Source organism: Leopardus geoffroyi, chromosome B2 (assembly GCF_018350155.1).
Source record: "Leopardus geoffroyi isolate Oge1 chromosome B2, O.geoffroyi_Oge1_pat1.0, whole genome shotgun sequence".
Taxonomy (NCBI): Eukaryota; Metazoa; Chordata; class Mammalia; order Carnivora; family Felidae; genus Leopardus; species Leopardus geoffroyi.
In genome coordinates this window covers 89,679,649-89,700,571 of record NC_059332.1, presented here as the reverse complement: position 1 = coordinate 89,700,571, position 20,923 = coordinate 89,679,649, and the positions used below count along the sequence as shown (strand labels likewise).

The 20,923-nt window shown below is 36.8% G+C and overlaps 2 protein-coding genes across 16 annotated transcripts in view; both read left to right on the top strand.

The window, feature by feature from the left end:
• USP45 (ubiquitin specific peptidase 45) overlaps positions 1-3,708 on the top strand; it is an 84,177-nt gene extending 80,469 nt beyond the window's left edge. For all 4 annotated transcript variants that reach the window (XM_045499124.1, XM_045499125.1, XM_045499123.1 and 1 more), the window contains one exon: positions 7-3,708. In XM_045499124.1, coding sequence (XP_045355080.1) covers positions 7-137 — 131 coding nt within the window. In that variant the 3' untranslated portion in view covers positions 138-3,708. The remainder of the gene's footprint in view (positions 1-6) is intronic.
• Positions 3,709-8,531: 4,823 nt separating this feature from the next.
• The window catches only part of PNISR (PNN interacting serine and arginine rich protein), a 28,694-nt gene continuing 16,302 nt past the window's right edge, over positions 8,532-20,923 (top strand). For 4 of the 12 annotated variants that reach the window (XR_006717430.1, XM_045499111.1, XM_045499117.1 and 1 more), the window contains exons 1-4: positions 8,533-8,659; positions 15,620-15,699; positions 17,800-17,919; positions 19,419-19,607. Coding sequence is in view for 11 of the 12 variants with exons in the window: in XM_045499111.1 (XP_045355067.1) it covers positions 17,832-17,919; positions 19,419-19,607 (277 nt within the window). In the remaining variant the exon portion in view is untranslated. Of the gene's footprint in view, positions 8,660-14,589; positions 14,750-15,619; positions 15,700-17,799; positions 17,920-19,418; positions 19,608-19,838; positions 20,767-20,923 lie in introns of those variants that run through there. The other 8 variants (XM_045499120.1, XM_045499112.1, XM_045499116.1 and 5 more) reach the window with 8 other exon arrangements.

Here is a 20,923-nt window from a genome sequence, read left to right as displayed (position 1 = left end):
CGTTAGATTTGAAAGAACCTGACAGTGAATCGGCAGACCAATGGGTCCATGTTAGTGACACTTACGTGCAAGTGGTTCCAGAATCAAGAGCACTTAGTGCACAAGCATACCTTCTTTTTTATGAAAGAATATTATAATTATTTGTTAATAATTAATGGTAATGATTGTTTAGATCACTTTTGTTGAAATGCTGCAATGATAACATAATATGCAATGTGCCTTTGTAGTCTTTTGTGTAGGATTAGCATGTCCCTCAAATGCCCTTGGAGATTTTTACCATTTCTGGCAAATCCTTTTAAAGCAAATTAAATTTACTCAGTGCTTTCAAATGTATATTCTTAAAATAAATGTGAACACATGTTTTTAAAGAAAAATTTGTCCTGGAAAAAAACCAGAATCTGCAGTATTAGAGGAAACCCCCTTATAATATATGTGGCTTATTACTATGAGAATTCAGAAATAATGCTGGCCAATCAAATTGTTCCTTAAAACAGTGTTTACCAAATGTTAGTCACATACCATTTCATCTGTATGTACTGTTTACTGGTTATTTTTAGCCTTATTATTTAGCGTTACATTTTTAAACATAGCCTTGTTTTGAGCGTATTTCACATTCTATGTGCTAGTTTTGTTTTTTCTAATAAGCATTAAAATAAATACATAACTACTGAAGAAAAATTGTTCATTCATGTAGCACTCCACTGAAAATCACCTCAGGGCTGTCTAGCCGTGTATGTATACCACTGTGTGGGAAACATTGCTGTAACATACACTTACACAGTAGGCATAGTGACCTCGTCTTATTTTGTGTGGTTCAACCATTTAAAGATCCCACTGTAGCTTCAGTAATAGGGGTTTACAAATAAATTCTTGATTAGCTTATTGAAAATATTGAAAGATATCAACATATTATTTGCAGCCTATTCATGATGGAGTTAAGGAAAATTTGCATATAATTAGCCAAGGTCAAAATGTAATTGATCATTGTAACATGCAGAATTGGTAAATAGAAGTTTTTAATCCATATGGGATCATTGGATGCTTTTGAAATATAAATTACCAAATTATATTTGTAAATGATAGAGAATTATATTGTCATTATACTTGACAGGGGAATATAATACATTTTCTAGTTCTGTAGGTCAGTAAGTATTAATCGTGGTTTTGGGTTTGAGATCACTTTTCTTTGCCTTCAACAAGCATCATTAATAAATTCAAGTGAGATTAGCTTTTATTGTAATGGGGTATAAAGTTGGCATTTTAGATTTTAAATAAATAATAGCGAAAATGTGGTAGTTCACCCTCCACCCCAGAATACAAGTTATTAAGCTGTCAAAACTTGGCATGAAAATATTACTATTACTTATTAGACTTAAGATTTTAAAAAGTAATGGCCACTCGGGTCTGACATTACTGAATCAAAATACATAACTGCATGGTTCAAGCATCCTAATTATTAGTGCCAACAAATCATACTACAGGCAGCTACTGGCTAAGTGCCTAGTTCTAGTTCACTCTCCTCTTAGGAAGGAAGGATAGGAATAGTAGCTGTAGATTATGTGTGGAAGTATTTAACCAAGCCTCTGCCCCTTCTTAACATTTAAGTATATAGAACATTATCAAGTTCACCGGTGCTGCCTTTTCATATGTAAATGAGTGGAACTGTGATTAGTGTTAGAGATGGTAATAATATACAAAACTCAGAGCTTAAAAATGTCATTGCACAAATTCTATTTTTTGGGCATTGAAATTCCAGTAGTAGTATTTTCTTGATTTTTAACTTGAAATGATGGAGAAATATAGCTTTATGAATTAATCTGCAAACTCAGGTTGTGTCCTGTAAAAATCAGTTTATACTGTCTAAATTAAACAGAGTTTTATGTTTAATCGTTAATCCATTAACATTGAAGTTTTCAGTACCAGAGCAGTGAATTTTTTTGTGGAAAATATGTGTTAAATCTCTTTATTCAAGTTAGCCATACTGGTAATGACAATTGCTATCCCTTCCCCCAAAAGTAAAGATACCATTATGAGGCATATGTTTTCCATTAGGTGGTCACTAGCTTCTTGTTTCATTGATAGAGGGATAGACAAGAGAAAAGGAGAGAAAGAAAGAAGGAAAGAAAGATAAAAAGGAAGAGAAAAGGATAGGAAAGAAACAAGAGCATTCTTTTTTGTTGCTTGTTGGTTTCATCCCTTACATAGCTGAGTCAGAGATGGTAAATGATAGCCGAGGGCAAGAATCAGGGAAAGTGCCTTGTCCACTTTTCATTAATAGGATGCCAGGAAATGCACCAGTGCTGTATTTATCAAAGAGGAGACCTATTGAGCTTTATTCTGAGTACCAGTAAAGACTGACTTTTCATTGAGATACATTGTAGCTTCAGAATATTACCTGGGTACTCAGGTGCTGTAGTAGTTTTTATGCTTAACTTCACATTTAATCATTAAGTAGGTATTTTTTGAACACCTGCTATGGATCAGGCACTGTGCTGACACTATTTTAACGTTTTAAAATGGAGAGGCCTCTGTATGTTTTAGACATTATTCCAGAAGTAACATGCAAAGACGATACTTTATTTTCATTTCATGGTAAAAGCGCTAAGTCTGAAACCTATTTTTTTATGGCCTAGAGTATGAATATTTTTCAGGGTCTGCTGGTAACCAAATAAATTTTATTTTGATACCTAAGAATTTCCTAAAGACAGATTTGTAATAGAGAAAGTATGTTAAGTTACACATGGGCCTACATGTTTATTCTGAAGATTCTGAATGCACATCTGCAGGGTTACTGAATTGTAAAGCTACTGTAATAACAATAGTTTCTAGATGACCTCAGGACACCATACAAATAAGTGAGAAATGTTTACAGAGTCTCAAAACAACTACCATAGTGTTTGGCCAAATGAGTGTCAGATGTAAAACAGAAATTTCATTAGCTCTATTTAGAAAATGGTTTACAGGGTATGTCTAACCCCAGTTTCCCCTGGTTTTTCCTGCTTAAAATGGTAACATTTTGATTATGTGCCAATTATGTGAATATTTTTGACATAACCAAATATATGTCTGTATTTAAGATTTTGTTATTTAATGTTTTAAAACAGATGTGAAAACCCACCTTTCTGGGTGGCAGGAAGAGTAGTAGTTGGTGTCAGTCCTAAGAGTAGTTGATTCCCGTTTTCTTGTTTTGAATGTTCCAACAAAACTTACCAAATATGACAGCTCTTAGCTCACATGTGTGATGAAGTTAGCCAGTAATTTTAAACAATAGCTGAATAAAATTTCCTGAAGATTAAGCTGTAGAATGTATCACCTTCATCTAATTTTTATAGTACAAAATAACATTCTGCCTACTTTTTCTAAATTCATATTCATGACTTGTCTGCACGTTACCTGATCAAATAAGCCTAAACTAAATACGTTATGTGCAATAAAATTGAGCCTTTAGATATTATCTAGTGCATTAAGAAAGACTATTTTTAGATATGAAAATATTTTGGTTCATGTAGAAATCAATTCAAATTTGTTTAAAAGATAGTTGGCTATATTTTTAATTTTGAGTAATGCTGGTTATATAGCATTCCTAGTGTTTTATCTATACTTTTTTTTGCGGTGTTTTTAGAAAATAACTATGTAACTTATTGAGTATTATTTTGATGTTACTTTATAAAAATGCATAATAAATATTAAATTCTTTATGTTTCACAATTGGTCCTGGAGTTTTTGCAGTGCACATTATCGATAATATTTTATTTATCAGCAGTGTATTTGCTAACTTAGCTATATTCAAAATATCCTTCCTACGGGATGCCTGGGTGGCTCAGTCAGTTGAGCGTCCGACTTCAGCTCAGGCCATGATCTCGCGGTCTGTGAGTTCGAGCCCGGCGTCGGACTCTGTACTGACAGCTCAGAGCCTGGAGCCTGTTTCAGATTCTGTGTCTCCCTCTCTCTCTGCCCCTCCTCCGCTCATGCTCCGTCTCTCTCTCTCTCTCTCTCTCTCTCTCTCTCTCTCTCTCTCTGTCAAAAATAAATAAATATTAAAATTAAAAAAAAATATCCTTCCTATTTTAGAAATTATTTCAGAACAAAATCTTATTATAGGTCACTTTCACTCTAATTTCAATTATTGCCAAGGGTGGGTCTTGATCCTTTCATATGTTTCTCAAAATGTTTGGATTATTTAGACAGGAACATTTATTAGGATATATTTTGTTTGCCTATTTTGACATTTTTTTTTTTCAACGTTTATTTATTTTTGGGACAGAGAGAGACAGAGCATGAACGGGGGAGGGGCAGAGAGAGAGGGAGACACAGAATCGGAAGCAGGCTCCAGGCTCTGAGCCATCAGCCCAGAGCCCGACGCGGGGCTCGAACTCACGGACCGCGAGATCGTGACCTGGCTGAAGTCGGACACCCAACCGACTGCGCCACCCAGGCGCCCCTGCCTATTTTGAATTTAAACATTTTTGGGTTATGAAACTCTTTGAGATTATGATGAAAGCAATAGACCATCTTTCATTTGTTCAATAATTTGATTATTCTTTGAATACCTTCTGTGTGGTATGCATTTGGAAATACAGCACTGAACACAAGAGACAGAAATCTAAGAAGTAAGGAAATAGACATTTTAAAGTTTATTTTGAAGGGGCGGGGAAGGGCAGAGAGATCCCAAGCAGGCCCTGTGCTGTCAGCACAGAGCCCAATGGGGCTCGATCCCACAACCATGAGATCATGATCTGAGCCCAAATCAAGAGTTGGTGGCTAAACCACTGAGCCACCCAGGTACCCCAGGAAGTAAAAGAATAAAGAAAAGATATATCAAATAATCAATGATATGGAGAAAAGTAACATTACCTACAGAGTCATATGGAAGTTAAGGTCTGTGGATGAAAGATGTTCTAGGGATAAAATGTGTTGATATTAGTCCTGATAGTCCCAAAGGGAAGTTATGAGTAGGGGGAGAAGGAAGGTTTTAATTCTGGGGCCTGTCATCATTCTTGCTAATGGCAGTGTAGGGGCTAGGAAGGGAAATCTTGACAGTTATCTCAGAAAAATATATACTGAAGATTTTTGTATGTAATTTCAGAGTTTCATGGACCTCCCTGAAGCTATTTTCATACATTTTTTAAGTTGCACTCAAGCAGAATTATCCAAAATGTTTGTGTTCCAATATGTATCAGGATAGTGTAGATTTTGCTGCAGTAACAACTCCACATCCCAATGGCTTAACACAAGAAGAGTTTATTTCTTCCTCACCCAAAGTCCTCCATGAATCTGGGCAATCTGCACAGGCAACTATTTTCCAACTGGTGATTAAAAAAAAAAAAACTTTTTTAATGTTTATTTTTGAGAGAGAGACAGAGTGTGAGCAGGGGAGGGGCAGAAAGAAAGAAGGAGACACAGAACAAGAAGCAGGCTCCAGGCTCCAAGCTGTCAGCCAGAGCCCAATGGAAAGCAAACTCATGAGCTGCGAGATCATGACCTGAAGTGAAGTTGGACGCTTAACCGACTGAGCCACCCAGGCTCCCCTCTAACTGGTGGTTTTGTAATCCAGGCTTTTATCAAGTGGTTCTATCATTTTAACACCAGGTCTCTCCACTCTAGCAGGGGAAGAGAGCATTAAAATTCTTGCACCAGCTGTTAAATTCATCTTGGATGTGTCACTCACAGCCCATTGGCCAGAAGTAGTCACATGGCCCTGCCTAATTGCAAAGAGGGATGGGTAGGATAAGTAAGAAAGAGTAAGTCTTCCAAGGGCTGTCTTGTTTCACTTAGCATAATCTTTTCAGAGTTCACCAGTGTGGTAATATGTATCAGAGTTCCATTCCTTTCTAAAGCTAAGTAATAGTCTATTATATGTATATACCATAGCTTTAAATAATTTTATTCTTAAATGTTAAGATGGATGCTATATGGAACTTAAAGTGTTAACTTAAAGATTCTTAAAGAATATTAAAGAACTTAAAGATTCATATCTTGAATGATAGGAATACTTCCTAATTCTGTATCTTTTCCACATCTCATTTAACTTTTCCACTTAACCTTAAGGCTAACTTGATTCCACAAGTACTAATACAAAGTACTAACGTGAACATATCCTCCCTTTGAATTTTCTACTTCATATAGTGCAAACAGGGAAAATTAATTTAAAAAGTAATTTACAATGTCTGCTAATCTGTTAGTCATAAATAGCAGATTGCCAGGACTGGCAAGATGGTGGCTGCTTCAGCACTTTCTGATCAAGGTGCAGAATGACCAGACTGAAGCAGATCATATACATGACAGCTGCTCAAACAGACACTTTTTTTTATAAAAAAATTTTTAATGTTTATTTTTGAGAGGGAGACACAGAGCATGAGTAGGGGATGGGCAGAGAGAGGGAGACACAGAATCTGAAGAAGACTCCAGGCTCTGAACTCTCAGCACTGATTCTGACACTGTGCTCCAACTCACAAACGGTACCTTGAGATCATGACCTGAGCTGTCGCCAGATGCTCAACGGACTGAACCACCCAAGCGCCCCTCAGACAGACACTTTAACCACAAAAATACATTCCGAGAAAGTTTGGTGTTGGAATACATATATATGTGTGTTATCTCCTTCAGGTCATAACATTACAGGGACATCCCAAATAGTGGTGAGGGAAAGGGAAATGGGACTATGAAACTCCTTTCCTGGTTTGCCCAAAAGTGATTGCCGAGAATGTCTTAAGTTGGCACAAGGAAAAAAATATGAGATATTTAATAATTATCTTTATTTGGCAATGGGTTTCCAAAATGATTGACCTATATTGGGGTTGTTCAAAATATTCGCTCATTTGACAAATGCAAGAATTCTTGTATGATAAGCAGTATGCTGACTGGCTGATTAGCAGAGATGGGGGTGGGAGGGACCATACCAGAAAATTGCTTCAACTTTTAACTAGAGAAATAGATTACAGGAAGTTAAGAACATATGAAACTTTAAGTAGGGCAATGAGGTTTCAGAGAGAAGTTTCTCTGATTAGAACGTTTCTCAAAGAAACAAACTTGAGTATCAGGCCCTATGCAAAAAATCTGAGTAACAAAATCAGAGCAAAAGCAGTGATAACCACTGGTAACATGTAGTATCATGTCTTTTTTTCTTAAGAGACTTAAAAAAATCTGTAGTGTGTGTAGTCTTTTTTGTGCTAAGTGGAAATTGGGGAAAAGGGCTAAAAGAATGGAGCTTTTCTTTTGCTTCCTGTAGTATCTTCATGCACTCACATCATGGTGTTGCCAAGTAATTATTTGTAAGCGTTTCTTCCAAGATAAAATTTTATTTCAAAGGCCACGTGGATTCGAGGACCAGCATATCTTTAGCTATTGAGGACTTCCTTCTGCTGATCCAGGAGTATCTAGGTTTCAAGTGTTCTATTAAGGAAGACTGAGTTTCATACAAATAGTATGTATATTTCACATCTATATTTATCTTCTTTACCCATCTATATGTACATAATTTTATTTCTCTTGCAATTTGCTTTTTTTTTTTTTTTTTTTTTTGCTTGCACAATTCCCAATGAAACAACTTGGTTCACTCTTGAGTCCGGCAAAAGTTTCCAGTTACTCTCTAGAAAGGCACTTTCCAAGATTTAGTTGAGAAGTAAACACTGTATCTTGTAATACTTTCGTTTTCCTTGTGATTTGTAGCTCCTAGCCTGGAAATTGATACTTTTGATACTTTAACGCCGTTCGTATTAAAACATCGTGCAAGGTATTCTATTCGAGGAAATGCATTGCAGAAATCCTTACGGGAGGCCATCTTGTAGTCCAGAGAAATGACTAACAGGACAGAAACGGATAGCCCCACTTTTCCCTAAGGGTCACGGGTAAAGAAGGAAAATATCGGGACTAGCTGGGAGACGTATAGCTCAGCCAGTGTCGCCAGAAGGGGGCGCGAAGTTTCGAGGTTAACAAAGACCAGCCGCCGCGGGTTCAGTTAAGGTCTCCGCAGTCGCTACCATCCAGACTGGGCACTTCACTAATGGCCGGTCTGTCCGAAGCGGAACCCTCAGAGACGTTCTGTAAATACCGAAGTCTGGAGAACTCCAGAACTTCCGACTACAGCCTGGCCAGCCTGAAGTGCCGCTCTCTACGGCCGAGCAACACGCCGTAGTTGGTTCAGTTTGACCCTGACGCCCCGCCGTAGTGTGAAAGTAGCGCAGCGAATTCAGCCTCCCTTTTCCGAAGCGAAAACGTTGCTTGGGAGAATATACTGCCCCTTGAAAGAGGATCCGTTGCTAAAGTAAAAAAAAAAAAAATTGAGGGCATTCTGTACTGAACACGTAAGCTCCTGGCTGTCTGCCCAGTGTAAAGATGAAAATGAGTTGAGCCTGGCTCAATTAAGAGGTAACCTACAGGAATGTTCAGACACTTGCACGACGTTGACTAAGAAGTCCCGGTGGTTTTGCCCAAAACAAAAATGGCACCGAGACAAATTAACGGGGTATAGTCACGTGCTGAAAGACCAGGATGGGGGACAACATGGCTTCAGATGACAAGCGGATGTTATTATTATTCACTTCCGGGTGCAACCAATCAGGCGCCATCTTGTCTTGTTCGTGAAGAAGTAGAAGCATCGAAAGGTTTGGAGAGGTATTACAGGAACTGTGGCGACAACGGGGTTCCGGAACCAGAGTGGGTAAGTGGTGGGAAACAATTAGGCGTGGGGACTTGCCAGGCCATCACAGCCTTCTTGGTTTCCGTGGCGAAGGTAGATTAACTTAAACACGTAAGCTGCGTACGCTGCTTGGCGCGACTGCTGGAACCTCATCTCCTTAAAGAGGCGGTGTCCGCCCGATCTGGTGAATCGGATCGGTGCTCTCAGTGAAGAGGAAATGTTGTTATTAAAGAGAATGCTCACGACTTCTTCCTATAACTCTGAGAGTTTTCTCACGGATCAGAAGGGACTAATTGTTGGGCTCCTGACCGGCCGTTAAGCACTGCGCGTGCGCAGTGGGAACCCCCTTATGGGGAGGGGGGTGCAAGGGGGCGGAGGAGGCTGGGGCCCGGACCTGGACCTTTTGCGCTGTGCAGTTCCGACTACGCAGGCGCGGTCAGGGCACATGCGTCCTGTTAACTCCAGTTAGGTTCCCTAGTTTGTATTTTTCTTGTTTTTATCCAGCTATGGACTTTGTGTGTTAAGCTTCAAGAGGGAAAGAGTAGTATCCAACATTTCAGTTGTATTGTGGTGGATATTATTGTCATCTGAACATCATGAGCACTCGAGAGTTTGGTTGTTGGTGGTTAATTTATAGAAGAGCAAAATAAACTTGGAATGTGTGACTTGAGTGCCGCAAAGCAAAAATAAAAATAAATTTGAACAGTAAAGATTCACCTGTAGGACTGTCGTGGGGCTGTAGGGATAGTAATAGTAAATCGGTTCTTTGGAGATGTTCATGAGACCATATTTAAAAAAAAAAAAAAAAAGAACAGATTTTATTTTTTAAAAGTTTTTGATTTACAGAAAAATTGAGCAGATAGTACTGAATTCCTATAAAAACACCCCCGCCTTATACAGTTTCTTTATTATTAATATGCATCAGTATGATGCATTTGTTAGAATTAATGGACCAATATTGACACATTATTATTAACATTATTATTATTGTAGTTTCTTTGTATTTCCTAAGTTTTAACCTAATGTTTTTTTCTGGCTCATGATTCCATTTAGGATACTATATGACATTTAGTTGTCATGTGTCCTCAGCCTTCTTTTAGTTGTGATAGTTTCTCAGGCTTTCTTAGTTTTTGATGACTGTAACGGGTTGAATTGTGTCCCTCCAAAGTTCATATATTGAAGTCCTAACCTCAGTATCTCAGATATAGCCATTTGTGGAGATAGGGTCTTTAAAAAAGTAAAATGAAGTCATTAGGGTAGGCCCTAATCTGTTATGACTGGTGATCTTATAAGACGAGGTTAGGACACAGAGGGAAGACCATATAAAGACATAGAGAGAAGACAGCCAACTATAAGCCAGAGAGAGAGGCCTTCGAAATAAATCAACCCTGCTGACATTTCCATCTTGGATTTCTAGTCTCCGGGAGGATGAGGAAATAAATTTCTGTTCTTTAAGCTACCCAGTCTATGGTACTTTGTTATGGCAGCCCTAGCAAACTGGTACCGTAACTTGGACAGTTTTGAGGCTCACTGGTCAGATATATAATAGAGTTCCCTGCGGTTGGAATTTGATGTTTTTCTCATGATCAGACTGATGTTAGGGGTTTTGGAAAGGAAGATTACAGAGGAGCAGTGCCTTTTTCATCACATCCTATCAAGGGTATGTAATATGAATGTTAAAAATTCACCTCAGTCACCTGCTTGAGGTGGTGTTTGTCAAGTTTCTCCACTGTAAAGTTGCTCTCCCCTAACAACCCCCTCCTTTCCATACTGTACTCATTGGAAGGAAGTCCTTTTGCACAATCTGTACTTGAGGAGTGGAGAGCGATGTTCTCCCTCCTTTTTAGGATGTAGTATCCACATAATTTAGTTGGAATGCTTCTGCATGAATGATTTGTCCCTGCATATTTAATCATTTGTTTATATCAGTGTGGACACATAGATATTTGTGTCATAAGTTGTCTTAAAATCCATTGTTACTTTATTTTGTTGCTCAGATTGTTTCAGTTTTGGACATTGGGAGCTCTTTTAATTGTCTACTATGACATGCCTCCATCCTTTTTTTTTTTTTTTTTTTTTTTGGCATCTATAACCAAACTATCCAATTCTCCAATTTTTTTGAGTGCCTCTTTTGATCTGCAAGTGGCAGAGCATTTCAGTATATCCTAAAATGCGTGTCCCATCAAATAGCAAAATTTGTTTTACTAAATTTCAAATGATTACAAGGTTAGCCCCTGCTAGGGCCATTTCCACCTAACCTGAATTGAACAGATGAATTCTTTTTGGCATTGAGGTCAGTCATCTGATGTGCAGTGACGTGGCAGGGGAGAAAAGGATTGTTGCATTTTGTGGTTTCTAAACTGTGTGTGTGATCTGAAAAACATTTTACCATATGCACTAAAGGATAGATGTGTTTCTATATCTCTTTGATTTTGCAATTGATGCTTAAGTACTTTAAAACAGATACTACATTTTCATTCTCATTCATCTGTTAGTTTATGAGAGGACTTTTGCAAATATTAATGACTGTCACTTAAACAAGTAATTTTAAGAATCTCAGAGCAACAAGTGTTCTAATATAGAGTCATCTAAGAAATGGAAAAGATAAACGATGGCCATTTCAGGTTGTATTGGTTTCTTAGGGATACTGTAATAAATTATCATAAACTGAGTGACCTAAAACAACAGAAATTTATTCTTTCACAGTTCTCTGGGCTGGAAGTCTGAAATAAAGTTTTCTGCAGGGCCATGCTTGCTTGCTCACTCCACCCTCAACTCTCCAACCCTGCTTTAGGGGAAGATCCTTCCTTGCCTCATCCTAGCTTCTAGTGGTTCTCAGCAATCCTAGGCTTTCCTTGGCTATAGACACATCACTTCAGTCTCCGCTTCTGTGGTCGCATGGTGTTCTCTGTGTGTATCTGTGTCTCTAATAAAAACACCAGTCATTGGATTAGGACCTACATTAAGCCAGTATGACCTCACATCTTGAATACATCTGCAGCTATCCTATTTCCAGATAAGGTCACATTGATAGTTTATGGGAGTGAGGATAGGACTAAAACATAATCTTTCAATCTGTAACACTGGTCATGGTCATAAACTAGATTTTTCCAGCCATATGTGATAACTTGGATGCTCTGATGGCAAACCGTTGTTATTGATCTTTCTGTTTTTCCTAAATCCCAATTGTTGACAAGGAAATAGCAGGTAATTTAGCCCCATGAAGGGAAAGGCTTGCAGCGTGAGATCTATAATCATATTTTCCAAATCTGAGAAGTTGAGCCTAAGGATATTTAAAATTAAGGCTAAAGGAAGGGCAAATAAATTGGAATTGGCTTTTGATGTTATCAGATCAGAGTAGCAGTGTTAGAATGTTCTTTTCATCCTTGAATATTAGTGTTTTTACTTGATAAGAAATTTCAGTGAATGAGTAAAGTAATTTCACAACTTAATATGGGCAAAGCACTATGGAGAATTCATGTAATTGTAAGACTCTGCCCTCAAAAGATCTTGTACAAGCCATGAAAAAAAAAACAGCGAAAATTCATTGTAAGTCTCTATAACATGTACACTGCATCATCTTTAGGTTATCATCATGGAAATCTTCAAACAGTGCAAAAGTAGAGTGTAGTGAACTCTAGTGTACTTATCACTCATCTTTAACAGTTACCAGTATTTTCCAAATCATTGTTAAACCAATCTGTAAATGTCATTTTTAATGGTATAAGGCAGTGTTGTTTCATTGAACCATACTGAAAGTATAGGACATCTTTTTTTATTATTGCCATATGTGCCTTCATATTCCTTATGTTTTCTAGATTTTTCATTTGTTATGTTGATTAGTTAGTAAAGAAGATTTTATGGTGAAGATGAAGAAAGTGTGGGGTTTCTAAATCCTTGCCATCAAATCACTTACAATCTTGTTCTTTAATCAGATAATTAATGAAACCCTTTATCAAGCATTGTGCCAGATGCTGAAACATATATAAAAGTTTATATTAGATATTTGAGTATACTAAGTCTTTTCTTAAAATCTGTCCCTTTACAAAATTCAGTGTAACTCTAAATTTTATTCTCATGACTGGAGAAACCCTTTTTGGACTAGATTATAGAAATTTACTCCCAAATCCTTCATAAGAAAATGAGTCAGAGGTCAGGTAATTTGCCCAAAGTCTCACAGTTCTATTACATGTGTAGGGCTTATTGCCTATATATAGCTGTCATTATGGACTGTGCTGATCAGCTTCCTTTGATTTTTTTTTTTTTTTTGTATCTTTTAAAAATCTATATATGTATTTTTAAAAACACACACTATGGTAAAATAATTCAAAGAACACAGATATAAGACAATCAGAATTTCCTGATCTATTTTCACTTCCCAGAGCCTACTAGTTTTTAAGCATTTTTGTAATTTAGGGATTTTCTATACTAAATTTCATTCTTTTTTTTTTTTTTTTTTTTTCAACGTTTTATTTATTTTTGGGACAGAGAGAGACACAGCATGAACGGGGAGGGGCCGAGAGAGAGGGAGACACAGAATCGGAAACAGGCTCCAGGCTCTGAGCCATCAGCCCAGAGCCTGACGCGGGGCTCGAACTCACGGACCGTGAGATCGTGACCTGGCTGAAGTCGGACGCTTAACCGACTGCGCCACCCAGGCGCCCCTAAATTTCATTCTTAATAAGAAAAAACCTCAAGCAGCATCATTATTCATGTTGTATCACATAATTTGTTTCACTGCTTAATATAATTTGTGTATCAATATATGTCAGCATATAAAAGTCTATCTTACTCATTGTAATGGCTGAGTAGCAGTCCACTGTATGTTTCTCTTGTATTTCACCCATTGCCCTTTGACTGACAGTAAAAGCAGATGTTCACTGTTACAAACATGCTGCAGGGGCTGGGGTTACATGGTGAGTATACTCATCCATGGTTTAAGTCGTGGAATTGCTGGTATTTTGATAAAATACGGTAATGCTAAATTGTCTTCCGAAACAACTAACCTTTTGGTGTTTTACCCACCCCCTCGTTCAATACTCATCTTCTGTAGCCAAGTTTTTCAACTGCAGATTTCATTGAAGCATTTTATCAAATACCTCCTAACTTCTTAATTCCTTGACTTTTATTGTCACTTTCTTTGCTGTATTTTTATGCTGTTCTGCTTCTCACAGTTTCACATCTCTGTATTTTTCTAAGCCTAAGTGTATCAAACACTGTATTTGAATAGTAGCTTCCATAAAATCTTTGGGGGCAAGAAGCTTTGGAAAACATAGTAAAAGTAGAAGTGGCTGGTTTTAACAAATACAAATGGCTACAAGTAATACCAATCAAACTCTTGAAAATACGCAAGTAAAAACTTTCTGTGCATGGGAAAACTCCTGAAGTTCCTTTTTTTCTTTTTTAAAGCTTCACTCAATGATATTGTGAGAGGGAGGGACAAGAAGATTTTTTTTGAAAAAAAAAATTTTTTCCGAAGATACCTCAGGTTACTTTCAAAGAAGAAAAAAAGAGTTGAGTAGAAATGGCTTGACTTGGTTGCCAACCCCTTTGCCTGCCCCCAATTGTAAACTTGAGGAGTGCTCTCAGAAATGATACTGAGATACTGAGAAAGTGTTGATGGTGGTATTAAGCTCTACTTTTTGAAGACTGCTTTGCTGAGTTTTCTTTAATATTTATTTTTGAGACAGAGAGAGAGAGAGCACGAGTGAGCAAGCACTAGGTGGGGAGGGACAGAGAGAGGGGGAGACACAATCTGAAGCAGGCTCCAGGCTCTGAGCTGTCAGCAGAGTCTGATGCGGGGCTCAAACCCCTGAACCGCAAGATCATGACCTGAGCCAAAGTTGGACACTTAACCAACTGAGCCACCCAGGCACCCTTGCTGAGTTTTCATGTGTTTCTCATTTAATCCTCAATGAGGTGAACACTTATTTATGTCCTCCATTTTACAGATGTGAAAACCAAGAATTAGACAGTGGTTAATTTGCCCATGTTCATACAGCTGGTGAGTGGTTTAGGTGGGCATCATGAAAAGAGCTTGTGCTCTGAAATCCAGGTTACTGGCCTTAAAAGGAGAACTGAAAAGTTGTTCATGACAACCATTAAACATGAGTAAGTGAAAGCAACTTTGATTTCTAGAGAAGTAAATCTGTGTATTGGAAATGATGGTTGGGAGTCAGTACGGATCATTTTCATCATGAAAGTGGTTTAAGGGCACATCTATTTGCAACTCTAGTAGTGAGTATACTAGTTATGATGCCTACATTGTATGAGTTTACAACCTATGACAGAAAAATCTGCGCATTGAGTTTTGATATACCATTTACAGCTTTGGAAAACACAGCAAGCCATGCTTACAACAGCTTTGCTGTATTAGAAGGAGCTAGAGACTATTCATTTTTGCAGTTGGTATTTAGAGACTGATGTATGCAAAAGGCTGTCCTGTCCCTTATGGGAGATAAAAAGGTGAATAGATTTGACTTTCTATCAACTTTAAAAAGCTATTGATCCAATGGGAATAAAATGAAAACATTTGAGGGACAAATTGTTTTCACCTTGCTGGTGTTAATTTTAAACTTAGAATTCTATAGAAAAACCTAAATTAATGCATCTTGTTACTTGTGCCATTTAAGTTAATGTCAGGTGAATGAGAGCTTTTCAAATGTTTCCTTTTTTCTCAACATATATGACAGTCCCTAAATTGTTTGACATTATTTTATACTAATGAATTGTTCAAGTAAATAAAAAGATATTTATTTGAAAGGGAAAAAATTTTAAAAAGCTTTGCTTTGTCATTTGTGATGTACCTATTTCCCTTAACTTTAAAATGGTAGTTTCTCATTATAAAGTTAATGGGAGGAAAAGCTCCAAATTAATTTAGAGATGATCACACTTTTATGTTGCATCTCTAGAATTTTATTAATTCTAGTAACTCTTCATAATCTAAGAGTAAACATATGCTCTTTTTTTTTCCCCCCTCAGGGCATAAGTAATCTTGCTGCTATGCTTCCAAGCTGTAGTCTGAATCAACCCAAATTTTAAACAGAAGGTGAACCTCTGAGGTTAGTCAAAATAGCAGTTGGTATTTCTTCTGGGGGGGTTCCTCTTTATTTATTTATTTGTTACCTTTTAATTAAAGTTGTAAAGGATTTTAATAAGTCATTTAGCTTTTAAAATGTTTAAAGGTATAGTTGAAAAAGAGAGGGAAAAAGGAGAGAGGAAAGAAGATCTGAAGAGATTAAAAAAAGAAGCATATGCAGCTTGGAATTGATACTCAAGTCTGTTGTTGGCCTCAGGTGTGGTGCTATTTAGCATATTCTAATGATGCCATTATTATAGACTGTATTCGGTGACTAGAAGTCAAGTGCACTTGACTGTAAGGAAATCAAGGTAACAAAGGAATGCATCTTTTCTAATTTACAGTGTTCTTTACTTGAAAGGTCAGGATCTGACATTGATAGAACTATATGACATTGTGTGAATGCTGCAAACTCTTTTTTTAGAGACTGAATTGTAACAGCTAGTTGTCCTATTTGAGTGGGTGCCTCTTACTTCCTTCTTATCTGGCTTTCTTAGTTTTTTTTTTGATCCCGCAGTGCTAAGGCTTGCTTTTGTTTTGTTTTTAGAATAGAGGAAAGGGTCATTCTAGAAAAATTCAGTTAGTAAAAATTTATTTAATGCCTCTATGCTAAGCCTTAGGGTACAAAAATGAAGAAACACATCCTGTTTGCCATGCATATCAATGGTTCTTAAAAGGGGTTGTATGTCAGTGTTGGATAAAGTACAGCTGTATTAGACTTGTAGGAATTTTAAACTTTTTATTATGAAAGTTTTTAAATTAGTTTAGAGAAAAGTAGACTAGTAGACTAGTGTGATGCCCCCTACCCCCCGCCCCACACATCACGTAGATTTAACAGTTATTAACACATATGCGCTCTCCCTTTCTTTTCCATGGTATTTAAATGTTAAGAAATCTGCTCTTGTAGACCTATCTGACTTTCTGGATTTGTCAAGTTGTTTCTTTTGATACTGTTTATGTCATTCTTTTGTTCCCTTTAATTTCTTTATAGTAGAATTAGATCCAAAAGCTCAGTTGGACTCCGTTAAACATTTTTGGAGAAAATATTCAGAGTGATTTGGGGATATAATATTGTGTCTCATGAAGAGGCAAGTAATAGTCTGTAGGGGTGGTATTTGAGCAACCTTTGAATTTGTGACTTCCCATCAACTTGTCAGATTTCCTGAATCAGTTGTTTCATTAGGTTTGGCAATATAGTAATTTTCTGAATTTATTCTACTTCTGTGTTCATTAGCTCTAATTATAAGGAAGAGTTTTCCTTCAACAGCTAGAGCTGTTTGGTTACCCATTTTAGGGAGTTTTGGTTGGGAAGAGATTAAATCACTTTTTTTCTTATAATCTTTATTATTTTTTTATGTTTTATTTATTTTTTGAGAGAAAGAGCGTCTGGGTGTGTGGAGGAGGGCAGAGTGGGGGAGAGAGAATCCCAAGCAGGCCCCCCCTGTCAGTGCAGCGCCATATGCAGGGCTTGATCCTACAGACTGAGATCATGACCTGAGCCGAAACCAAGAGTCAGACACTTAACCAACTTAGCCACCCAGGCGGCCCTTCATATAATCTTTAAAATAAATAACTGTATTTCCAGAGGTCTGTATTGGGAAAAAATAGATATTTTCCCCATCTTGTTGAGCTGAGTTGATTAGAGCCATGCTTGCCACCATTAACATTAAATTTTATACTCTTGGGGCGCCTGGGTGGCTCAGTCGGTTTAGCGTCCGACTTCGGCTCAGGTCATGATCTCGCGGTCTGTGGGTTCGAGCCCTGTGTCAAGCTCTGTGCTGACAGCTCAGAGCCTGGAGCCTGTTTCAGATTCTATGTCTCCCTCTTCCTCTGACCCTCCCCTGTTCATGCTCTCTCTCTCTCTGTCTCAAAAATAAATAAATGTTAAAAAAAAATTTTTTTTTTTAATTTAAATTTTATACTCTTGCTTGCCAATCTAAAAATTCCACTTCCCTTTGGTAAACTACTGACCAGAATTTTAGAGCTCTGATCACATAAATGTATCATCATATAATAATTTCTGATGTGTGAGCTTTTAAAATTAACTGTGATTCTCATTTTTAAATTGTTTATTTTGTTGAAGATAGAAAATCAAATATATTTTAAAAAGTCAGGATGTGGGATCAAGGAGGACAGCCTTGGCAGCAATGGCCCTTGAACCAACAACAGTGGATGCAGTCGTTCCAGCACCAGCAAGATCCAAGTAAGGAAATCAGTTGAATTTGGAAATTGGGAAAGGGGAGATAGAGATGAGTGGGAGATAGGTGATGGGATTAGGGCAAATGGAATTGGAATTGGTTTATTGGATCGTTTTACGACCAAAATATAATCTTGTCTCATAAATAATACTGCCATAGCATACATATTAGGGAATGAATTTTTCTTTAGAAGACTTCCTCAAAGAGTAGAAAGCTTTATGAAGATTTTACATTTTTAAAACTGATTTAGTTCTTATTTTTCTAAAGAAAGAGGAAAATCTTCCTTAAATGTGTTGCTTAAGTAAAGCATACTTCTGTTGTTCATTACGTAGCTCATAGTCAACTGAAGGTATGCTATATATATCATTTAAATTTTTCTTTTTATTATGGAATATTTCAAGCATGTATGGATGTGGAAAAGAGTGAGGGAGCCCCTTTTTATTACTTAGCTTTCATAGTTGTTAACTCATGGCCAGTTTTGCTTCATTGATAAGACCTCTTCCACTGTCCTGCCTTTACTGGGTTAATCTGATTCTATTTCTTTTTTTAATAGCTAAATAACATTCTGTTATAGTACTATAAATTAGTAAATCACTTTTGGATGATTGTAGCTTTGTACTTTTTGAAATAATTATCATAATTTTGTATACATATCATTGCATTGTTACATGTCCAGTTATTTTCTCAAGAAAAAAAAATCCAGGAACTAGGTTTGTTATACCACTGTCAGCACATTTGAAAAGTTTTGGATACACACTGCCCAGGTTCAGCTCCACATGGTTTATGCCAGCCTATGTTTCCACCAAAATGTATGAGAATACCTATTTAATCTTTACTGCAATGTGAAAAACTGTCTTTGTTTTTCTACTTTGTTTTCTACTTTGTTTCCTTTATTAATAATATTAGATCTTAAAATGTTAAGCATAGATATTGGAGAAGCAAGAGGACCTTTAAGATAGTGAGGCAATACATTTTGAGTAAAGAATGGCTAAGAAGTTGCTAAGAAGATGTATTTTGACTAGAGAAGGGAGCCTTAGCTAAAGGGTGACTGTGAGGATGAGCAGAGATAGATAGTTGTATCCATCCTAAGTCTACAGGATCCATTGTGGGCCTGGATAGGATATGTTTGAGGAAGAAATTCGTGAGTTTGATCATTTGTTTTTATAGTAATTAAAAAAAAAAACGACAACAAAACGAAGGAAAGAAGACTTTTAAAAGACTCCGTAAACTAAGGTACAGGGGATAAATTTCTTATGAGTTAATATTAGAAGCCAGTTAAGAGTGATTTTGTGGCATTGTTTTCCAGAAGTCTTCTATTATTTTGTAACCTGAATGTGGGTTGTTTTCTAAGCATCCTTTCAGCCATAACCAATTTAATATTTAAAATCTGTAATATTTAAAAACTCTAGTAAGGAATAACTGAGATGCTAGTTTTACATAGAGGCACTATTCTTTTAGCTCTTACATTCTGAATGGCAGCTTCTGCTGTGTTCAATTATGTTAGGTCAGATTGACTGGGCTGCATTGGCTCAAGCTTGGATTGCTCAAAGAGAAGCTTCAGGGCAGCAAAGTATGGTAGAACAACCACCAGGAATGATGCCAAATGGACAAGATATGTCTACAATGGAATCTGGTCCAAACAATCATGGGAGTTTTCAAGGGGATTCAAACTTTAACAGAATGTGGCAACCAGGTTTGTTGTTTCATGTTATCTGGATTTTAGGACTATTTTTAAAATAAAATGAGGATTAAATAAATTGTTTAATTTTCTTAGTTTTATGACTTCTTGAAATTGATGCTCCTTAAAGAATAGGCAGTTTCATTTAGATTTGACCTTGAAATTTTGTGGTTAAAATTATTCTGTACTCAATCTGCTAGCATTGTGGCACTCAGTTTGATTCTTTTCTTGGTTCTTCATTCCTAGGCTGACAGGGGCTGGGAACACTGGAAACCTCACTTGGCATCTAGGGAAGAGAGCATTCTATGTCTCTCTGTTGCAACCTCTGGCCTTTTCAGAAGCAGCACTGGCAGAGCAAAACATGTCTAGCCTCTAATTAAAGAAATATTGTGTCACTAAGTGACAAATTAGTCTGTCAAATATACTCTGCCCCTACCATCCACCCATCTTTTTCTTTCCTTTTTTTTTTCCAGATAGTGAAGATCTTCCATAAGTTTTTATATGTTTTATTTTTTTGTTTGTTCATTTGCTTTTTTACTTCACAGTATGATTTAGATTTCTTGATGCTAATTCAGTTTTCCATGTCTTGTGTTATTATTTTGAATAGTCACTTGAAAATATTTATAGAGGAATCTTACATTTGAGTATGCTGATGGTGGAGTTTTAATCTCCCTTTCCCTATTAATACTTATTATTGTTTCTCAGTGTAAGAATGGAAAACTCAGGAAGTAATCCTCTAACATCACTTTTAAAAGAATAATGAATATTCTAATCTTTGATACTCTGAGGTAGTTTATTTCTAGTTTTCTTGAAGCTACACCAAATTTCCCCAAGTTTGAAAATGTTTTGGTTCCCAAGTTCTAGTTCATAAATGACTCACCCTGGCATTCCCACTCCCCAACTTTATTCTACTGGTTTTCTTTGTGACCTGGGCAGGTGATTAACCTCTGTGTGCCTCAGTTTTCCCTCCTGAAATTGGCAAAGATAATACCTGATTTCTCCCTACCTCACAGGGATGTTGTGAGGATAAATGTGTTCATGCAAGAAAGATATTATATATAAAATCTCAAGGTGTTATTTTTTATGGTATTGTTACTGGACAGAAATAGAAAAAGTCAACAAAAAAAATGCTTTGGATTTTGTTACATTATTAAAAATAATTTTGGGCATTTGATTTCTATATGTTTAGGATATGAATTAGAGTGGAGTTAGTTCATTTGAATTATTTACTAGTTTAATTAATTGCTTATTTTTAAGATATACAAGAGGAATTTGACCCAAGAAGTCATAAATTTTTAAATCTGTTTCTTTGCTGAAAAATCTTTCTTGAG